Here is a 16,199-nt window from a genome sequence, read left to right on the forward strand (position 1 = left end):
AGGTCCAGACCCAGGCCACCTCAATCCTACATTGCTGATCTACTCTTTTTTTTTTTTTTTTTTTTGAGTTGGAGTCTCACTCTGTCGCCCGGACTGGAGTGCAGTGGCTGCTCCCGGCCACCGCAGCCTCAACCTGCTGGGCTCCGGCGATCCTTCCGCCTCAGCCTTTCGAGCAGCTGGAACTACAGGCGCACGTTACCACACCCAGCTCATTTTTATTTATTGTAGAGATGAGGTTTCGCCAAGTTGCCCAGGCGGGTCTGGAACCCGCAAGCTCAGGCAATCCACTCACCTCAGCCTCCCCAAAGTGCAGGATGACAGGCTGAGCCACCGAGCCCGGCTGCTGATGTACTCCTCTGAGAGGCTTACCTTCACTCATCTCGTCCAACTGCATTGAAAGTTTAGCCTCGAGACCCCCCTTTACCTTGTCGTCGATATCTGTGATGTTCATGCAATAGAAGACGTCGAACTGGAAGTAATCCTTCAAAACTCTCCGCAAGATGTCGAAAGAGATGTAGGACCTAGAGCCAGGGAAGCAGACGGCTCCAGCGGGTGGTCGGGAGCAGGGGCCCTTTGTGCGCCCCAAACCGCCCAAGGACTCATATGTGGGTTTCCTTCTGCCTCGCCACCCCCCAGACAGTAAGACCAGCCCCCCTTCCTCCTCCTCAACACAAAGACCTTATGATGACCCACTTCCATCTAAAGTGAAGAAGAAATATATTTTCCGTATGACTTTCTCTTTTTTTTGTTTTTGAGTCGGAGTCTCACTCCGTCGCCCAGACTGGAGTGCAGTGGCCGCTCCCGGCCACCACAGCCTCGACCCGCTGGGCTCCGGCGATCCTTCCGCCTCAGCCTTCCGAGTAGCCGGAATTACAGGCATGCGCTACCGCGCCCGGCTGATTTTTCTTTTTGATTTATTGTAGAGATGAGGTCTCGCTGCCCAGGCGGGTCTCGAACCCGCTGGCTCAGGCAATCCACTCACCTCAGTCTCCCAAAGGCGGGGATTACAGGCTGAGCCACCGAGCGGCTGACTTTCTCTTTTTTTTGAGTTGGAGCCTCGCTGAGTTGCCCAGGTTGGAAGGCAGGGGCATGTTCACGGCCACCACAGCCTCGACCTGCTGAGTTCAGGCGATCCTTCCACCTCAGCCTTCCAACCTGGAACCACAGGCGCATGCCACCATGTCCAGTTCATTTTTTGATTTGCTGTAGAGTCGAGGTCTTGCCAAGTTGCCTAGGCTGGTCTCGAACCCCTGGACTCAGGTGATCCTCTCGCCTCTGCCTCCCAGAGTGCTGGGATGACAGGCGTGAGCCACTGTGCCTGGCCCTTATGAGTTTCTTAGTAACACTTTCTTTTCCCTGGCTTACTTGTAAGAACACGGTGTATGAGACATAGGACATACAAGATACGCATCCATCAGCTGACTGTTATTGGTGAGGTTTCCAGTCAACAGTAACATATGAGTTGTTAAGTTACTGAGGTGTCAGAAGTTACACATGGATTTTCAATGTGCAAGGGGTTGGCACGCTAATTCCTGTGGCACTCAAGCATCAAATGTGCACGATCTCAGTGTTGCCACGGAAACATGTACATGTAGAGGGTCTGGCGGCATTCACCCAGCAGCCAACCACTCTCCATAAGCCACACCGTGACCACCTGGGGGTCACAGCACCTCAGCCTCAGGACTGGGCATCACTGAACTTAACATCAGGGACCCCCCCAAGCTTGTGGGATGAGGAAGGACCTCAAGGTCTGTGGCAGAGTCTGGGACACTAACAGTGGGGCTGTGGGCTTTCCTTTGCGTGAATCTTCCTGCAGTAAACACGGGTCACTGATGAAATTAAAGCCTTCATCTCAGAGATGAGAGAAGAAAAGCTCAGGGTGGATTTTTCCTTTGAAATATCAGTTCCCAGTTGGGCACGGTGGCTCAGCCTGTCATCCCAACACTTTGGGAAGCTGAGACGAGAGGACTGCCTGAGCCCGGGGGTTCGAGACCAGCCTGGACAAGTTGGTGAGACCTCGTCTCTACAATAAATCACAAAAAAACTAGCTGGGTGTGGTGGTGTGCATCTGCAGTTCCAGCTACTTGGAAGGCTGTGATGGAAAGATAGCCTAAGTCCAGCAGGTCAAGGATGCAGGGCCATTGAGCATGCCACTGCACTCCTGCCGGGGCAACGAGAGCGAGACTCCAACTCAAAAAAAAAAAAGGTCTCAGTTGAGCGCAGTGGCTCATGCCTGTAATCCCAGCACTTTAAGAGGCTTGCAAGAGGATTGCCTGAGCCCAGTGGTTCGAGACCAGCCTAGGCAGCTTGGTGAGACTTCTTCTCAACAATAAATCCAAAGATTAGCCAGGCATGGTGGTGAGTGCCTGTAGTTCTGGCTACTTGGAAGGCCGAGGCGGAAGGATCGCCGGAGCCCAGCAGGTTGAGGCTGTGGTGGCAGTAAGTGTGCCACTGCGCTCCAGCCCAGGCCACAGAGCAAGACACCGACTCAAAAAAATTTAAATACATAAATAAGTAAATACCAGGTCCCCACAGCAGATCAAAGATCTTCCTAGAGCTAGGGTCCCCACATGGCCCGGGGGTTCTGGCCTTCAGCAGGGGACTCACCTCGCGTGTCCCATGTGAGATGCGTCATAGACGGTTGGCCCACAACAATACCATGTCACCTTCTTCCCGTCTTGAGGCACAAACACTTCCTGCGTTGGGAACGAAGGAAGAATGATCATGAGAAACGCAAGACACTGCACAGGGTTACCAGGAACAGCAACAACATCACGGTGAGGACTGTGTCTCGTGCAGACCAATCCAGCGAGGACCGCCGTGTTCATCATGAAGAGTCACGAGATCTGGCGGGACCCTGGGAGCCCACCAATGGCCCCACCCCTGGCTGGATCCCTGGGGGGCCAAGTCGCTTCCTCCCCACGGAGGGAGTGAGACGGGTATCAGCGCTTTCTTCCTTGCTGAAATGCTGCTTTTCTAACAACAGCTGAGCTGACGCTCACTGAGCACCTACTGTGTGCCAGTCCGAGCTAAGCTCGCAATGGAATCACTTCTGTTCCATATGTAACTTCTGGCCATGGGCAGTGCTATTCCTGAGGCTGAGAGCACGTAGCCTGGGTCTGTCCCACTGGGGGAGCCAGACTTGGGGGGGCCAGGACCCCCAAACAGCGGCAAGCCGGCCACTGTTTTGGACTCCCCACTCCTTAGACTCTTCGGGGTGACCTCATCAGCCAGCTCTGCGAAGACAGTCGTGAGCGGCCATCCCATCTCCCTGCCTGCCACGTGGCCTCACTGGTGAAAAGTCTCATTGGCCTGGATGGGGCCCTTTTGGAAACTTCTAGGGCCACCAGCCACCCCTGAGCAGAGCACACCACACAACTTGCTCCACGGGGCCTGGTCCTGTGTCCTTCTGGAGACCGGCCACCCTGACCATGCCCACAGGTGTGTGGCTTGCCCGCTCTGCCAGCTTGCACAGCAGTGCCAACTGCAACCGCGTGTCCCTGGCTTGCCTGTGGCTGCCTTGAGTGTTCACACTTGGGCAGGCTGCCATGGGAAGGCAGCTCCACCCCCAGCCAGCGGTTACGACATGGCAGTCATCGAGGGATCTCGAGATCTCAAACCTGGATTCACAGAGCTCCAGAGCCTAACACGATGGACGGACCATTGGAAAGGATGCCCGGGCCACCCCACTTGACCTGCGTGGGCACACACGTGGTCGTCTGCATCCTTACCTTGTTTCGGGTGAGGCTGTTGTACAGGCGAAGCTTACATGGCTCAGTCCCGGCGGGAGGGGACCACTGGGGCTGGACACGCCGGCCTTTACCTGGAGGCAGAAATGGGAGGTCAGGGTCAGGGTCAAGGCAGCACCAGGAAGTGCAGATCGCCCCCGCAGGTGCTCAGCCGTGCGACTCAGTTGGCCCCGCCATTTCAAACGCAAGCACGTCTGTCTTTGGATTCCCACGTAGTGTAGAGAGGTGTGCCCCAGGACGCCCCATGGTGCCGGTGTGGGCATGTGCCCAGGTGGGGGCTATTGGGACCTGACAGCAACATAGTCTGGGAGCCTCCCAGGACCCCTCCTCGGCAAGCGAGGACTCTGGGGACTCTTTGAGGGACACAGGCCACCTCCAAACATCGGGCCCTAGCAACAGAGGCCAGGAGACAGGAGATGGCCCAGCCCGTCCTCACAGCTCCAGTCCCCAGGGATGCGAGGGCTGGCTCCCTCGTCTGCACCAGCAGCCTGACAGAGGTGGCTTGAACACCAGGTACCACGTGGTTCTGGGTCTCTGTGGACGCAGCCCTGAGCCCCTTCTCAGGCCCCACGCTGTCCCCACTGGCCACCAGGCCCCAAGTCGAGTCACCTCCTCCCAGTCAGGTCACCTGCCTTCTCCTCCACCAGTCCTGGGGCTGTCTGGGCTGCGCTAACCACCCATGCCCAGACCCAGTGGCCAGGGAGTATGCCGAGGCTGTCCCCCCACCAGCTGCATTTCAGAGATCCCAAGGGACACGGCCCGTCCCTGGAGGACCAGCCACGGGGGACCGTTCACCCCTGCAGCCTCACCCTGACACGCATGCAGAGGAGCCCACCAGACAGCTTTCCAGGCGGCACCACGCCTGCCCTGCCCACTTCCTGCTGGAGGAATCTAGCTTCCCTCCCACTCTTCCCACAGAGCCTGGCTCCGCGCCATGCTCGCTGTACACCCTGGGCCCCGGTTTGGCACCTGGCCCGGGAGGCATGAGAGGCCTAGGGATGGACACACGCAGCACCATCCTCTCCGACCCCCGTCCTCCTGAGCGGGCCTCCCCTCCAGGCCGAGGGTCTGCCAACATGGAGACCTGCACCAGCCTCGCCGAATCCCTGTTGAGAGCGACCAGCAGATCACGACATGCCATGGCCACCGAAGAGCCGGGAGAGGTCCGTTCTGGACCCCGGCCAGCTCCTGGGCCCCTGCCCTGGCTCCGGCCACATGGGCCAGGACCAGGACGGGGGATGCGGTAACTAAAAGGCCGAGCAGAAGGAGGAGGGTGGCCGTGCCATGTGTGCCTAGTGGGGAGGGGAGCGTAGGCAGATGGGAGGGCCGACAGCCGGTGCCAGGCAGAGTGCCCATGCCACGTGAGACCCAGCAGTCACAGGGGCCACAGATCCCAACGCCTGGAAAACCCCAGTCCAAATCAAACTCTCGGTGCTCACTAATGCCGGCACAGCCTTGTGTGTTTGCTCCAAAAGCCCCCACGCCCTTGAAGCGAAACCTCACTCAGCAACGGGACACATCCAGTCTGTTGGCTCAGGGTCCTTTCTCCTCACTCACGAGGACCCTTGTACCCCTGCGACCAGGATGCCCCTGTCATCTCGGCTGCGGACGCTGCCCAGAGTTGCAGCCGTGAGGTTGTGTGGGAGGGGCTGGGTTCACAGGACCGAGAGCTTGTCAGGAAAGCCGGGCCATGGCCACAGCTGGCCATCCAGCACCCTCCGACATGACCAGCTCATGCTCCCTCAGCCCAGACACGTCCCTGCTCCCGCCCTGGGCCAGGACCCATCTGGGGCACGTGGACACCATGGAGAAACAAGGTCCTGGACCCAAGAGGACCAACAGTAAGAGCCAGCTGCACGTCACCTCCGAGGCTCCTTTTTTTCCTTTTCTTGAGTTGGAGTCTCACTCTGTCACCCAGAGTGGAGTGCAGTGGCCGCTCCCGGCCCCCGCAGCCTGGACCTGCTGGGCTCCGGCAATCCTTCCGCCTCAGCCTTCCAAGCAGCCGGAACTACAGGCATGGTGGTATCACGCTCGACTAAATTTTTTTGATTTATTGTAGAGACGAGGTCTGGCCAAGTTGCCTAGGTGGGTCTCGAACCGGCAGGCTCAGGCAATCCACTCGCCTTGGCCTCCCAGAGTGCTGGGATGACAGGCAGAGGCACCGAGCCCGGCCCTCCGAGCCTCTTGAAATGGGATGGGAAGCTGGGGGTAGAGGACGGAGGGAGAGACCAGGTGCAGCCGGTAGTCCTGGGGCAGGCGCCCCTCAGCCGCAGGGAGGGCGTTCGCAAGCCACGGAGAAACAGGAGGGAAGGAAGGAGGGCAGCCGCCTGCGGAGGGGTGCCGCCGAACTCCCACTGAACCCCCGAGGCCTGCCGCCATGGCCCGGGCACCCAAAAGACCCACACGCCCTCCCAGGGGCTGGGGAGGCAGCGGGCAGACCAGTGAGCCCCGCAGGCAAGGAGCACCCTGCAAGTCAAGACCCTGAGACCCTGCGGAGCCAATGCCATGGAGGAGGGGCGGAGAAGAGACCGAGGGGGCTGGTGGGGCAGGCCCTGGGCAGGGGTCTGGCCTCACAGCAACGGCCGAGGGCTAAGCAGAGCCGTGGCAGACAGGACCCCTTGGCCTGCTGAGGCCCGTGGTCTCAGAGAAAGGACACAGAGGGCACATGGTGGGACGGGCTGGGGACGGTGGGCATACCGAGGCTGGACATGGCATGGCAGACTAGCGTCTGGCCAGCAGAGAGGGAAGGGTGATGGGAGGAGGGGTGCGTGTCCTGGGCGGGGGCACATGTTGAAGGGGAGAGGGCGCTGCCATCCAGGGCAGCGGCTCCGATTCTCACAGCTATGTGGAGGCAGACCCGCAGCCACTGCCATCCCAGGCACACGGCGAACGCTGGCCCTGAGGGTGCACAGGGACAGTCCCACCCCTCCTTCGGCCCCTTCCCCGTGCCCCCGGCTCAAGGGCCCCTGGCCTGACACCCCTCACTCCCAACACACGTGGACCCTGGCAGCCTCTTGGGCACCCAGGTGACCAGGGGACTTAGAACCTGGAGGCGGCAAGACAACCTACTGGTGCCACCTCAGCCCGCCCAGCTCTGTGCCTTGAGTGGCCTCCTCTGTGTAGGCTGAAGGGTGTTTGCAGGAGCAAAGCCCCGCCTCACGGCATGGGCGGTGGCGTGTGTCTCCATCGCTCTCTCAGCAAGTCCCCACAACAGGACAGGACAGGACAGGCCACGCAGCGTGGGGGCACCAGGCCCACCCCACCCTCCTTGATCCCACGCCACCCTCCCTGATCTCACCCCCTCAGGCTGGGCTGGGGCAGGGCACAGTGGGGGACAACCTGACCCCTGAGCCCTTGGAGACAAGGCACCTGACAGTACAGCTGTCCCTGGGTGACCACACTGGACAGCCACCAGGAATGGCACTGGGAGGTCAAGGCCCACACAGAAGCAGGCCCGCCCCATGCTGAGGAAGGGCATCGGTTACAGGGGCAGCCCCCCAAGACAGAACGCCCCCCACCCACTCCCAGGGAGATTCCACGTCCCCACCTCTGTCCAGTGGAAATGGCGGACCTGTTAGAGGCCTGACCCATGGCAGAGGTGGGGGACATGTGCCACGTTCTGTCCCCGTGGGGGTGTGGAAAAGCCCCAAGAGAATGCCAAGCATAACAGGGACCCCCAGCAGACAATCCAAGACCACCCCACATGGGGGGGTGCCCACAGCCACAGGGGGATCCACAGGACCTGTGGGAGATGGAACAGAGCGCCCTGGATGCCCCAGAGAAATGCACTGTGCCCCGAGACTCCCCAGAGGTATCTCCCCCAAGCCACCCAGCCAGGGTCACTCGAGCCAGTTTCATCTCACAAGAAGAGGCCGACTGATCTTCTTAAGTTCAGGGCCAGTCACCAGCCTGCAGATGTAACAGTCTAAACTAGACACACACTGCCATCTTACAGAAAAATAAAAAAGACAAAGTCAAGTCAGAGCAGGCATGTGCAAGTTGAAAGTCGCAAGGCTGGGCCTGGGTCCCGTGGCCCCACACGCACTGGCCACACGCCTGACTCTGCCATCCCAGTGGGGCTGTCTTGCTCCCCATGTGCCTCTATCCTGACCTCCAGGAGCACAGGACCTGCCCCCAGGCCACTCGCTGAGACACAGGTGCAGCTCGTGGGGGCGTCCCTGCCAGTTCATCCTGTGGAGAGCCTGGGATCCAGGAACCCACGGCACTCACTTGTTGGGGCCCCAGGGCTGGCCTTTGTCACAGGGGCCGCCCAGGCTGGCTTCCATGTGCCCGAACCACATGGAAGAGCCAGGGTCGGTGGGCAGAGCCGAGAGCTACCCGAAGGTGTCCACGTCCACCCGGGACAGCAAGGGCGCTTGGATGTACCTACCTGTGCTGAGGTGCTCGTGCAGGACCCGTGCCCTGGCAGCCTCGTCACTAAGGTTCAGATTGGACCTGTGGTAGGGGGCTGTAAAGACAGAGGGCACAGGCGGGCGCCAGGCAGGAGGCAGAGGATGCAGAGCCCAGAAGACGGGCCAAACCTTTCCCGATGTCACCTGTCCAGGACAGGCTAGCTGGGCGGCCGTGGACTGCTGCTGTGGGGTTGGGGGTTAAGGGCTTCCCGGGGCGGGTCTCCGTGGGGGATGAGGGTGTGCTGGAGTCCGAGGTGGGGGGGCGGCCCAGTTTCACAAACGCACCAAGTGCTGCTGAGCTGTGCACTTCAGCGTGGTTAATTTTATGGTACGCACTTCTTTTCCTGAGCGAGACAGGGTCTCCCTCTGTCACCCAGACTGGAATGCAGTGGCACAATCACAGCTCACCACAGCCTCCACCTTCTGGGCTCATGCAATCCTGCCGCCCCAGCCTCCTGATCAGCTGGGATGACAGGCATACGCTGCCATGCCTGCTAATTCTTTGAAATTTTAATTATTTAATATTGGGGAAAGCACAAACGCAGTACCCCCTACCCCACAAATTCTGCAGTCCAGTTTCCCACCTTTGGGGAAATCGCAGGGGTCAGCACGTGGAAGGGCAATGGACAGGCCTTGCCCTGGGAAGCCACGTGATCACGGCATCACCGCCCACCGAGGAAGTCCTGCTAAGTGAATTTCACCTCGATTTTAAAAACTGCACGAGAAGCCTGGGCAGCACAGGGACACCTGGCTCAAAAACAAACCACACAAAAACCCCACAACCCGAGCCCTCTTCTGTAGCAGTGTCCTGCCCTTCACACACCTGCACTGGGGCCACAGCCCTAGCGCGGCTTCCAGGCTCGAGGTCAAGACCCAGAAGGACCCAGCCGCCCTTAAAGGGCCCACATGAGAAAGCCAGGGCTGCCAGGAGACCCGCCCGCTCAGTCGCCTTGCCGCAGGCCTGAACCCCTCCTGGGAACATGCGGTGATGAGAATGCACCCCCACAAGCCGGGCATGTCTCTTGGGGACCCCCTACAACGTCACCACCAGGACGAGGGCGCAACCTCGGCTCCCGTACCTGCCAGCCACATGGCTGGCCCACGTGCTCAGCTGACCAGCCCCGTCGGCCCCTCCCTTCCCTTTTTTCATCCTCCCTTTAAATCCCAGTCACAATAAATCAAAAAATGAGCCGGGCGTGGTAGCGCGCACCTGTAGTTCCAGCTACTTGGAAGGCTGAGGCGGAAGGATCGCCAGAGCCCAGCAGGTCGAGGCTGCGGTGGCCGGGAGTGGCCACTACCCTCTAGTCTGGGCGACAGAGTGAGACTCCAACTCAAAAATAAATAAATAAATAAATCCTAGTCACCTCTGAACTGAATGTCACCTCTGGAAACTGAACGCAGCACAGATCCCCACTGCTGACATGAGTCAGGGAAGGACATCCTTCTCCCACTCTTGGGAGTGTCTGCAGTGATTCCTTCAACATGGGGACACTGTCCCCAGGTCCCGCCCCCCAGAGCAGGGGTCCGGCAGGTGGGTGGTCCCAGGCCCCAGGCCAGGGGAAGGAAGCTGGGCCAGAGCCGTGAGCAGAGCTGCAGCTGAGCCTGAGCCCGAGACTGTGTGCGGATAATGGAGGGCAAGGGCCAGTGCGCGTCTCTGGCCTCTGTGTCTCCTGCCTGGCACACAGCCAGAGCGCACAGGCCCTCCAACTCTTGTGTCTGCTGAGGGGGACCCCTCACGTCAGGCTATGATGGGCGCTTCCTGAGCACAGCAGGGTCCACGAAGACGGGCGCTTCCCAGGCACAGCACCCTGGACTCCTCGCTGGGCGCTCCTCACCCGCCAGGGCCCAGCCTCCAGGGCGCCAGGGGTTGGCCCACTACCTCTCCCCTCCTCTTCCTCTGCAGCAAATGTGTGAGTGCTGCGTGGGAAAGCCTCCCCGGATGACCACATGCAGGCCATGCTCAACACGCACCTGACCCAGCAAGCCGGGACCCCCCAACAGTCATGCCCAGAGCTGAGGCACAACCCTCAGCCAAGACGCGCAAGGTGTCCTAGTGCCCTTGGTGACACCGCAGCCAACCCGGGGTCCCCACCTTACCCACCTTGAGCCTATCCCTTCACGATGGCCCCTGTCATCCAGGCTGGAGGGCAGTGGCACGATCACGGCTCACTGCAGCCTCGACCTGCTGGGCTCAGGCGATTCTCCCACCTCAGCCTCCTGAGTAGCGAGGACTACAGTTGCCACCATGCCTCGCTAATTTTTGATTTATTGTAGAGATGAGGGCTCGCCAAGTTGCCCAGGCTGGTCTCGAACTCCCAGACTCAGGCAATCCTCCTGCTTCGGTCTCCCTAAGTGCTGGGATCACAGGCAATTTTTTTTTTTTTTTTTTGAGTTGGAGTCTCACTCTGTCGCCCAGACTGGAGGGTAGTGGCCACTCCCGGCCACCACAGCTTCGACCAACTGGGCTCTGGCGATCCTTCCGCCTCAGCCTTCCCAGTAGCCGGAACTACAGGCACGCGCTACCACGCCCGGCTAATTTTTTGATTTATTGTAGAGATGAGGTCTTGCTGCCCAGGCAGGTCTCAAACCCGCGGTCTCAGGCAATCCACTCACCTCAGCCTCCCAAAGGCACAGGATTACAGGCTGAGCCACCGAGCCCGGCTCACAGGCTATTTTTAATGGGAGAAAAACAGAATGTTCTAGTGACTGCAACTGCAATGGTTTTCTTTCTTTCGCGTTGGAGTCTCACTCTGTCACCCAGGCTGGAGTGTAGTGGCATGCTCACGGCCACCCCAGAGTTGGCCTGCTGGGCTCCAGCGATCATTCCACCTCAGCCTTTCAAGTAGCCGGAACTACAGGCATGAGGTACCACACCTGGCCAATTTTTTATTTTTTGATTTATTGTAGAGATGAGGTCTCGCCAAGTGGCCCAGGTTGGTGTGGAACCTGCGGGCTCTGGCAATCCACTTGCCTCAGTCTCCCAAAGTGCTGGGATGACAGGTTGAGCCACTGAGCCTGCAATGGTTTTCAAGTGCTGAGGAGGCAGCCTAGGAACTTGGGGCACCGCAGACACGCTCCCTGCCAGCCTTCTCGCACCCGCAAGGCCTGGGCACCACACTGCGCTCTCACGGCTGCCAGCGCTCTCATGGCAGAACACACCCATAAACAACACATGCCTGGTAAAGCTGTGGGCCATTAAACCCAATTACACCTGTCAACGTTGAAGGCCGCCTGGCAGAGTCAGCACCCGGTCAGTCTCACCATCATTACCACATCATCATTGCCATCATTGTCCTGTATGATTAGTGTTACTGCACCAGCCGAGTCACCCTGAAGTGTCCTGGAGGACGCTACCCGGGATCACACACTCCTCTTTAAATGTGCCATCTAGGGCAGCCCAGACCATCAAAGGGACAGAGCCCACACGTGGAGAGGGGCCCAGACAGAAAGGTGCCATGCAGGGGCGCACAGGGACAAAGTCCTCTGGGTAACCAGGGCCCTCTGTCCTGCTGTGTGATTCAAGGAAGCAGACGGGTCAGCTCTCAAGGGTTCATGGGTTTGGGAAAGACCGTGGTCCACCCGTCCAACACCGAGACCTGATGACAGCGTGTCCAAGCAGACTCACGCCCTTCGGGACCCTGGCCACGGAGCCGGCACACACCGTGCCAACGCTGCCTGTGGGAGCACAAAGGCCACTGCAGGGTGACCCTGCAAACCAGTCCACAACCACATCCAAGGACAGACACCCTCTGGTCACGGAGTGCCCCAAGGTGGGTGGTGACGATCGGTCTGCGGAGCTGGAGTCTTCCATAATGTCTCCCAACACCACGTGGAGTCCACCAGCCACTCCCACAGGTGGGATCCAATTTGTGCCAGATGAACCCCTGCCTGACTGCCCCCCTAGGACTGTGGCTCCCTCCCGCTCCCATCAACATACAAACTCCCCAGAGTTTCTGCCTCACCCTCCCTTGGGGTCTCTCGGCTTCACTCCCAGCCCTGGGGGCTTCTCTGGAGTCTCATTCCTGCCCTGAGACCTGCCAAATCAGGAACCCTGGTGGCCCAGGCAGGCTCATGGCTTTCTGGGTTCTAGTGCTGCCCCAGGGCTCGCAAACTCCAGCGTGGGGGAATCCCTGTGGGCAGGGTGAGCCTCTGAGCCCAGCCCCTCTACAGTGGGCCTGTACCCCAAGTACCTGGCCCTCTGTTCACTGACCCCATCCCCGCTGAGGTCCCACTGGGTCCCATCTCGGGGTGACCCAGCAACACCCATCCTTCTGCGCACACAGCCCTGGGCTCCCTGCCACCTTCCAGTTGCTCCTGCACCCCTACCCACCCACGTGGCCTTCAGAAAGGGCACCAGGACACGCCCCCTGCAGAGCCCCTGCCCTCAGCCCTTGGAGGCAATGCCGCCTGCTTCCAGCATCCAGAGCCTTCTCCCACAGGAGAGATACCCTGGCTCCTGGGCACCCACCCCTGCTGTCTGGCTGTCACCCGTCCAGGGTCCCCAAGCCCCTCTCACCCTGGGAATGGCACCTCCATCTGCTTCCTTGCAGGGAAGGAGGCTGCTGGTTGCCAGGGGTATCCAATATTCCTCACACGTGGAGATGAGCGGGCGTGATCAGAGGGCACCACCACCACCATGGCCACTGCCACGCGAAGTGCTGCACCAGCGCCAGAAATGGCCTCATCCCACCCAAGGGCGTTTAAACTCTGGAAACGTGACCCTTGACCCCTGGCTGCCCTTGGTCAGTGCATCCTCTCGTGTCTCCTTCGGGGACACACCAGGCTGCTCAGCTTTATCCTGTCTGCCTTCCCTCGCTGGGTGACAGGAGCCCAGGTGACTCTGGGGGTGGCCAGAGGGGGCGCCGTGCGAGCTTAGGGGGTCTGGCTCTGCCTCGGCCAGGGGGGAGGCCGGACACATTCTCGACTGTTCTGAGCCTCCGGTCCTCACCGGCATGGAAGGGCCGGATGGGAATGGCCTGCAAAGGGCGGGGATGCAGGAGACATGGAGGCCTCAGAGCAGGGTCTGACGCCGCCAAGCTGCAGAGTGCTGGCCGGATGAGCATGAAGACCCTACGGGAACCGTGTAGGCCATTCAACCGCAAGTCTCATTAATTCAGCAGCTGGCCAGCAGGCATGTGTTAAGTCCCAGAAGTCTCAGAAATAACACTCGCCCTTCTGAGACAGGTGGGCTCTAGCAGGGCACGGGCTCGCACCTTCCAGACCACAGAGGAGAAACCGTAGCCCAAGAGGTTCGCGAGAGGACACAGATGGTCCTGGCCAGTTGAGAATGGTCTGGAAGGGGTCTCCCTGAAGGCAGGGAGAGACGGTTACTTATGGCTGTCCCATGGTGTCCTGCCTCGTCTCCTGGAGGGCGGACTCTATTCCGACCCTTGAGGGGAGCCCCGGGCAGGCTGCACTCGGGGGCAGAAGGGGCGCTGGCGGGGGCGCAGCCCACAGGTTCAGAACGGAGGACACCACCATCTGCAGCCAGCCAGAGGGGTCACCCCAGCCCACACAGCAAGCTCATAAGTACCCTGGAACCTACAGTTGCTGAAGCAGCTTCAGGATACAAAAACCCATCATGTCACTGACGTTCACAAATGAACCAATTAACACGCTTTTATTAAAAAGGAACAAAAAGAGGGAAAAAAGCGGGATCTAGTTTTTTTTTAAGGTTTTTTTGTGGTTTGTTTGTTTTGAGTTGGGGTCTCACTCAGGCTGGAGTGCAGTGACTTGATCACGACTCACTGCAGCCTCGACCTCCTGGGCTGAGGCGATCCTTCCTTCTCAGTCTCCCGGGTGGGAGTACAGGCGTGTGCCACCATACCCGGTTAGCTTTTAAATTTTTTTTTGGGGATGAGGGCTTCACTCTGTTGCCCAGATGGGTCTCGAATGCTTGGGCTGGAGCAATCCTCCCACCTCGGCCTCCCACAGGGCTGGGCTTACAGGCCACAGCTGCCGGGCCCGGACCTAGTTTCCGACAGAGACAAGGTGGGCATCGTATGCCCGGCCCTGCCCTGAGTCCTTCCCATGGAGTAGCCCAGACCATGCCTGATACCTTCATTCCTGCTTTGCTGTGACAAAGAGGCAGAGCTGGGACTCTGGCCCTGCCAGGCTGGCCCCAGAGTCAGGGATGATTACCACCTGCTATTTTTATTTTACAGGCGTGTGGGTGGACTTCTGAGGGCCTCCTGGCTGTGGGTGGAGACACGCTGGAATCCAGGCATGCAGGTTGGGGAAGGCAGGTAGGGGAAGGCGGCGAGCCTGGAAGGAGGCTACCCTTGCCACCAGGCGCAGGACAGTCACCCTGTGCCATGATGAGCAGCCCTGTCACCTGGAAGCCCCCTCGTCTCCAGGTTGCCCAGGTGCTCAGAGGTACCTAGAACCCAGCAAGCCCTCAGGAGCACAGGGCGCCACAAGACGTCAAGAAATCTTGCCACAACTAAACGGTAGGCAGGGGCTGGAAGTGTCCTAGAAGAACCGGCAGCTAGTGTTTGCCAGGAGAGTTAAAACTAGGTCATTTAAAACCAGAGAATTAAAAGTCAGGAACGCTCTCTTGGGAGCTGGTCCCCAGCTGCCTCTACTCTTTCCAGCATGCAAAGCCCAGCCCAGAGACAGTGAGAAAAGACCCCTGCTCTGGCAGGTCTCCCCAGTGCTGACTGAGTCACGGGGACCCTCCTGGGTGCCAAAAAAGTGACACTCTGACCCAGTGGCGGCAGCGGGGGCGGCTGGGGAGATGAAAGCCCTGGACAGCCCGGCCCTTTCAAGTGCCCACGCCAACTCCCCTGCCCTGTTTCCCCCAAGGGCCAACCTCAGGCGGCCTCACCAACTCCAAAGCAATGCCCGGTTGGGGCAGAAATCCTCAACCACCCTGGGCATCGCCTCTCCCAAGAGTCCAGTCTGGTGGGAGGGGCGTGGGCAGAGGCGAGGGGACCTCAGCTGAAACCGATGGGGAAACTGAGACTGGGGAGGGCCTTGGCAGGACCTGGGAACCACGGGGTTTGCACTCCAGCCCGGAGGGGTCTCGGCAGCCCCTGCGCTGAGGTCCAAGTGGCCAACCTCGGACCCGGGACCCGGACATTCACCGATCCTACAACCCGGGACGCAAGTGTCCACTGACCCTTATGCCCAGGACCTAGACCCGGGGCTCCTTTGCCCCTTGGACACGGGTGCCAGGCATCCACTGACCCTCAGACGCAGGACCCCAGACCCGAGCATCCTCTGTCCCTAGGACACAGGATCCCAAGTATTCACTGTCACCTCGGACACGGGACCCAGGCATCCACTGTCCCCTTGCACCCGGGACCCAAATAGTCACTGAACTTCGTACCGAGGACCACAGATCCGGGCATCCTCTGTCCGTAGGACGCAGGATCCCAGGCATCCACTGTCCCCTCGGACCCGGGATCCAAATATCCACTGATCCTCGTACCCAGGACCCCAGACCCGGCCATCCTCTGTCCGTAGGACGCAGGATCCCAGGCATCCACTGTCCCCTCGGACCCGGGATCCAAATATCCACTGATCCTCGTACCCAGGACCCCAGACCCGGCCATCCTCTGTCCGTAGGACGCAGGATCCCAGGCATCCACTGTCCCCTCGGACCCGGGACCCAAATATCCACGGACCCTCGTACCCAGGACCGCAGACCCGGGCATCCTCCGTCCGTAGGACGCAGGATCCCAGGTTTCCACTGCCCACTCGGACCCGGGACCCAAATATCCACTGATCCTCGTACCCAGGACCCCAGACCCGGGCATCCTCTGTCCGTAGGACGCAGGATCCCAGAGACCCACTGTCCCCTCGGACCCGGACACCCAAGCATCCACGGACGCTCGGAGCGGGACCCGGGCATCCACCGGCCCCTTGTACACGGGACGCGGGCATCCCCTGTCCCCTCGGACCCAAGTGTCCACGGACCCTCAGACGCGGACCCGGACACCAGTCGCCCCTCGGACCCGGACACCCCCCGACGCCGCGCCCCCGCCAGGCCCGGTCCGGCCGCGCCGCTCACCCTGCTCCCCGGAGGACCCCGCCA

General features: G+C 60.1%; 1 protein-coding gene across 1 annotated transcript in view; it reads right to left on the reverse strand.

Moving 5' to 3' along the window:
• CARS (cysteinyl-tRNA synthetase) overlaps nt 1-16,185 on the reverse strand; it is a 48,722-nt gene extending 32,537 nt beyond the window's left edge. Inside the window, exons 1-4 of the mRNA XM_008050968.2 lie at nt 16,176-16,185; nt 3,732-3,823; nt 2,608-2,696; nt 425-521 (exon numbers count right to left, since the gene is read on the reverse strand). Coding sequence (XP_008049159.1) covers nt 425-521; nt 2,608-2,621 — 111 coding nt within the window. The 5' untranslated portion in view covers nt 2,622-2,696; nt 3,732-3,823; nt 16,176-16,185. The remainder of the gene's footprint in view (nt 1-424; nt 522-2,607; nt 2,697-3,731; nt 3,824-16,175) is intronic.
• Nucleotides 16,186-16,199: the final 14 nt, after the last annotated feature.

The sequence above is a fragment of the Carlito syrichta genome, unplaced genomic scaffold (genome assembly GCF_000164805.1).
Source record: "Carlito syrichta isolate Samal-C Ts95f unplaced genomic scaffold, Tarsius_syrichta-2.0.1 Scaffold154673, whole genome shotgun sequence".
NCBI lineage: Eukaryota > Metazoa > Chordata > Mammalia > Primates > Tarsiidae > Carlito > Carlito syrichta.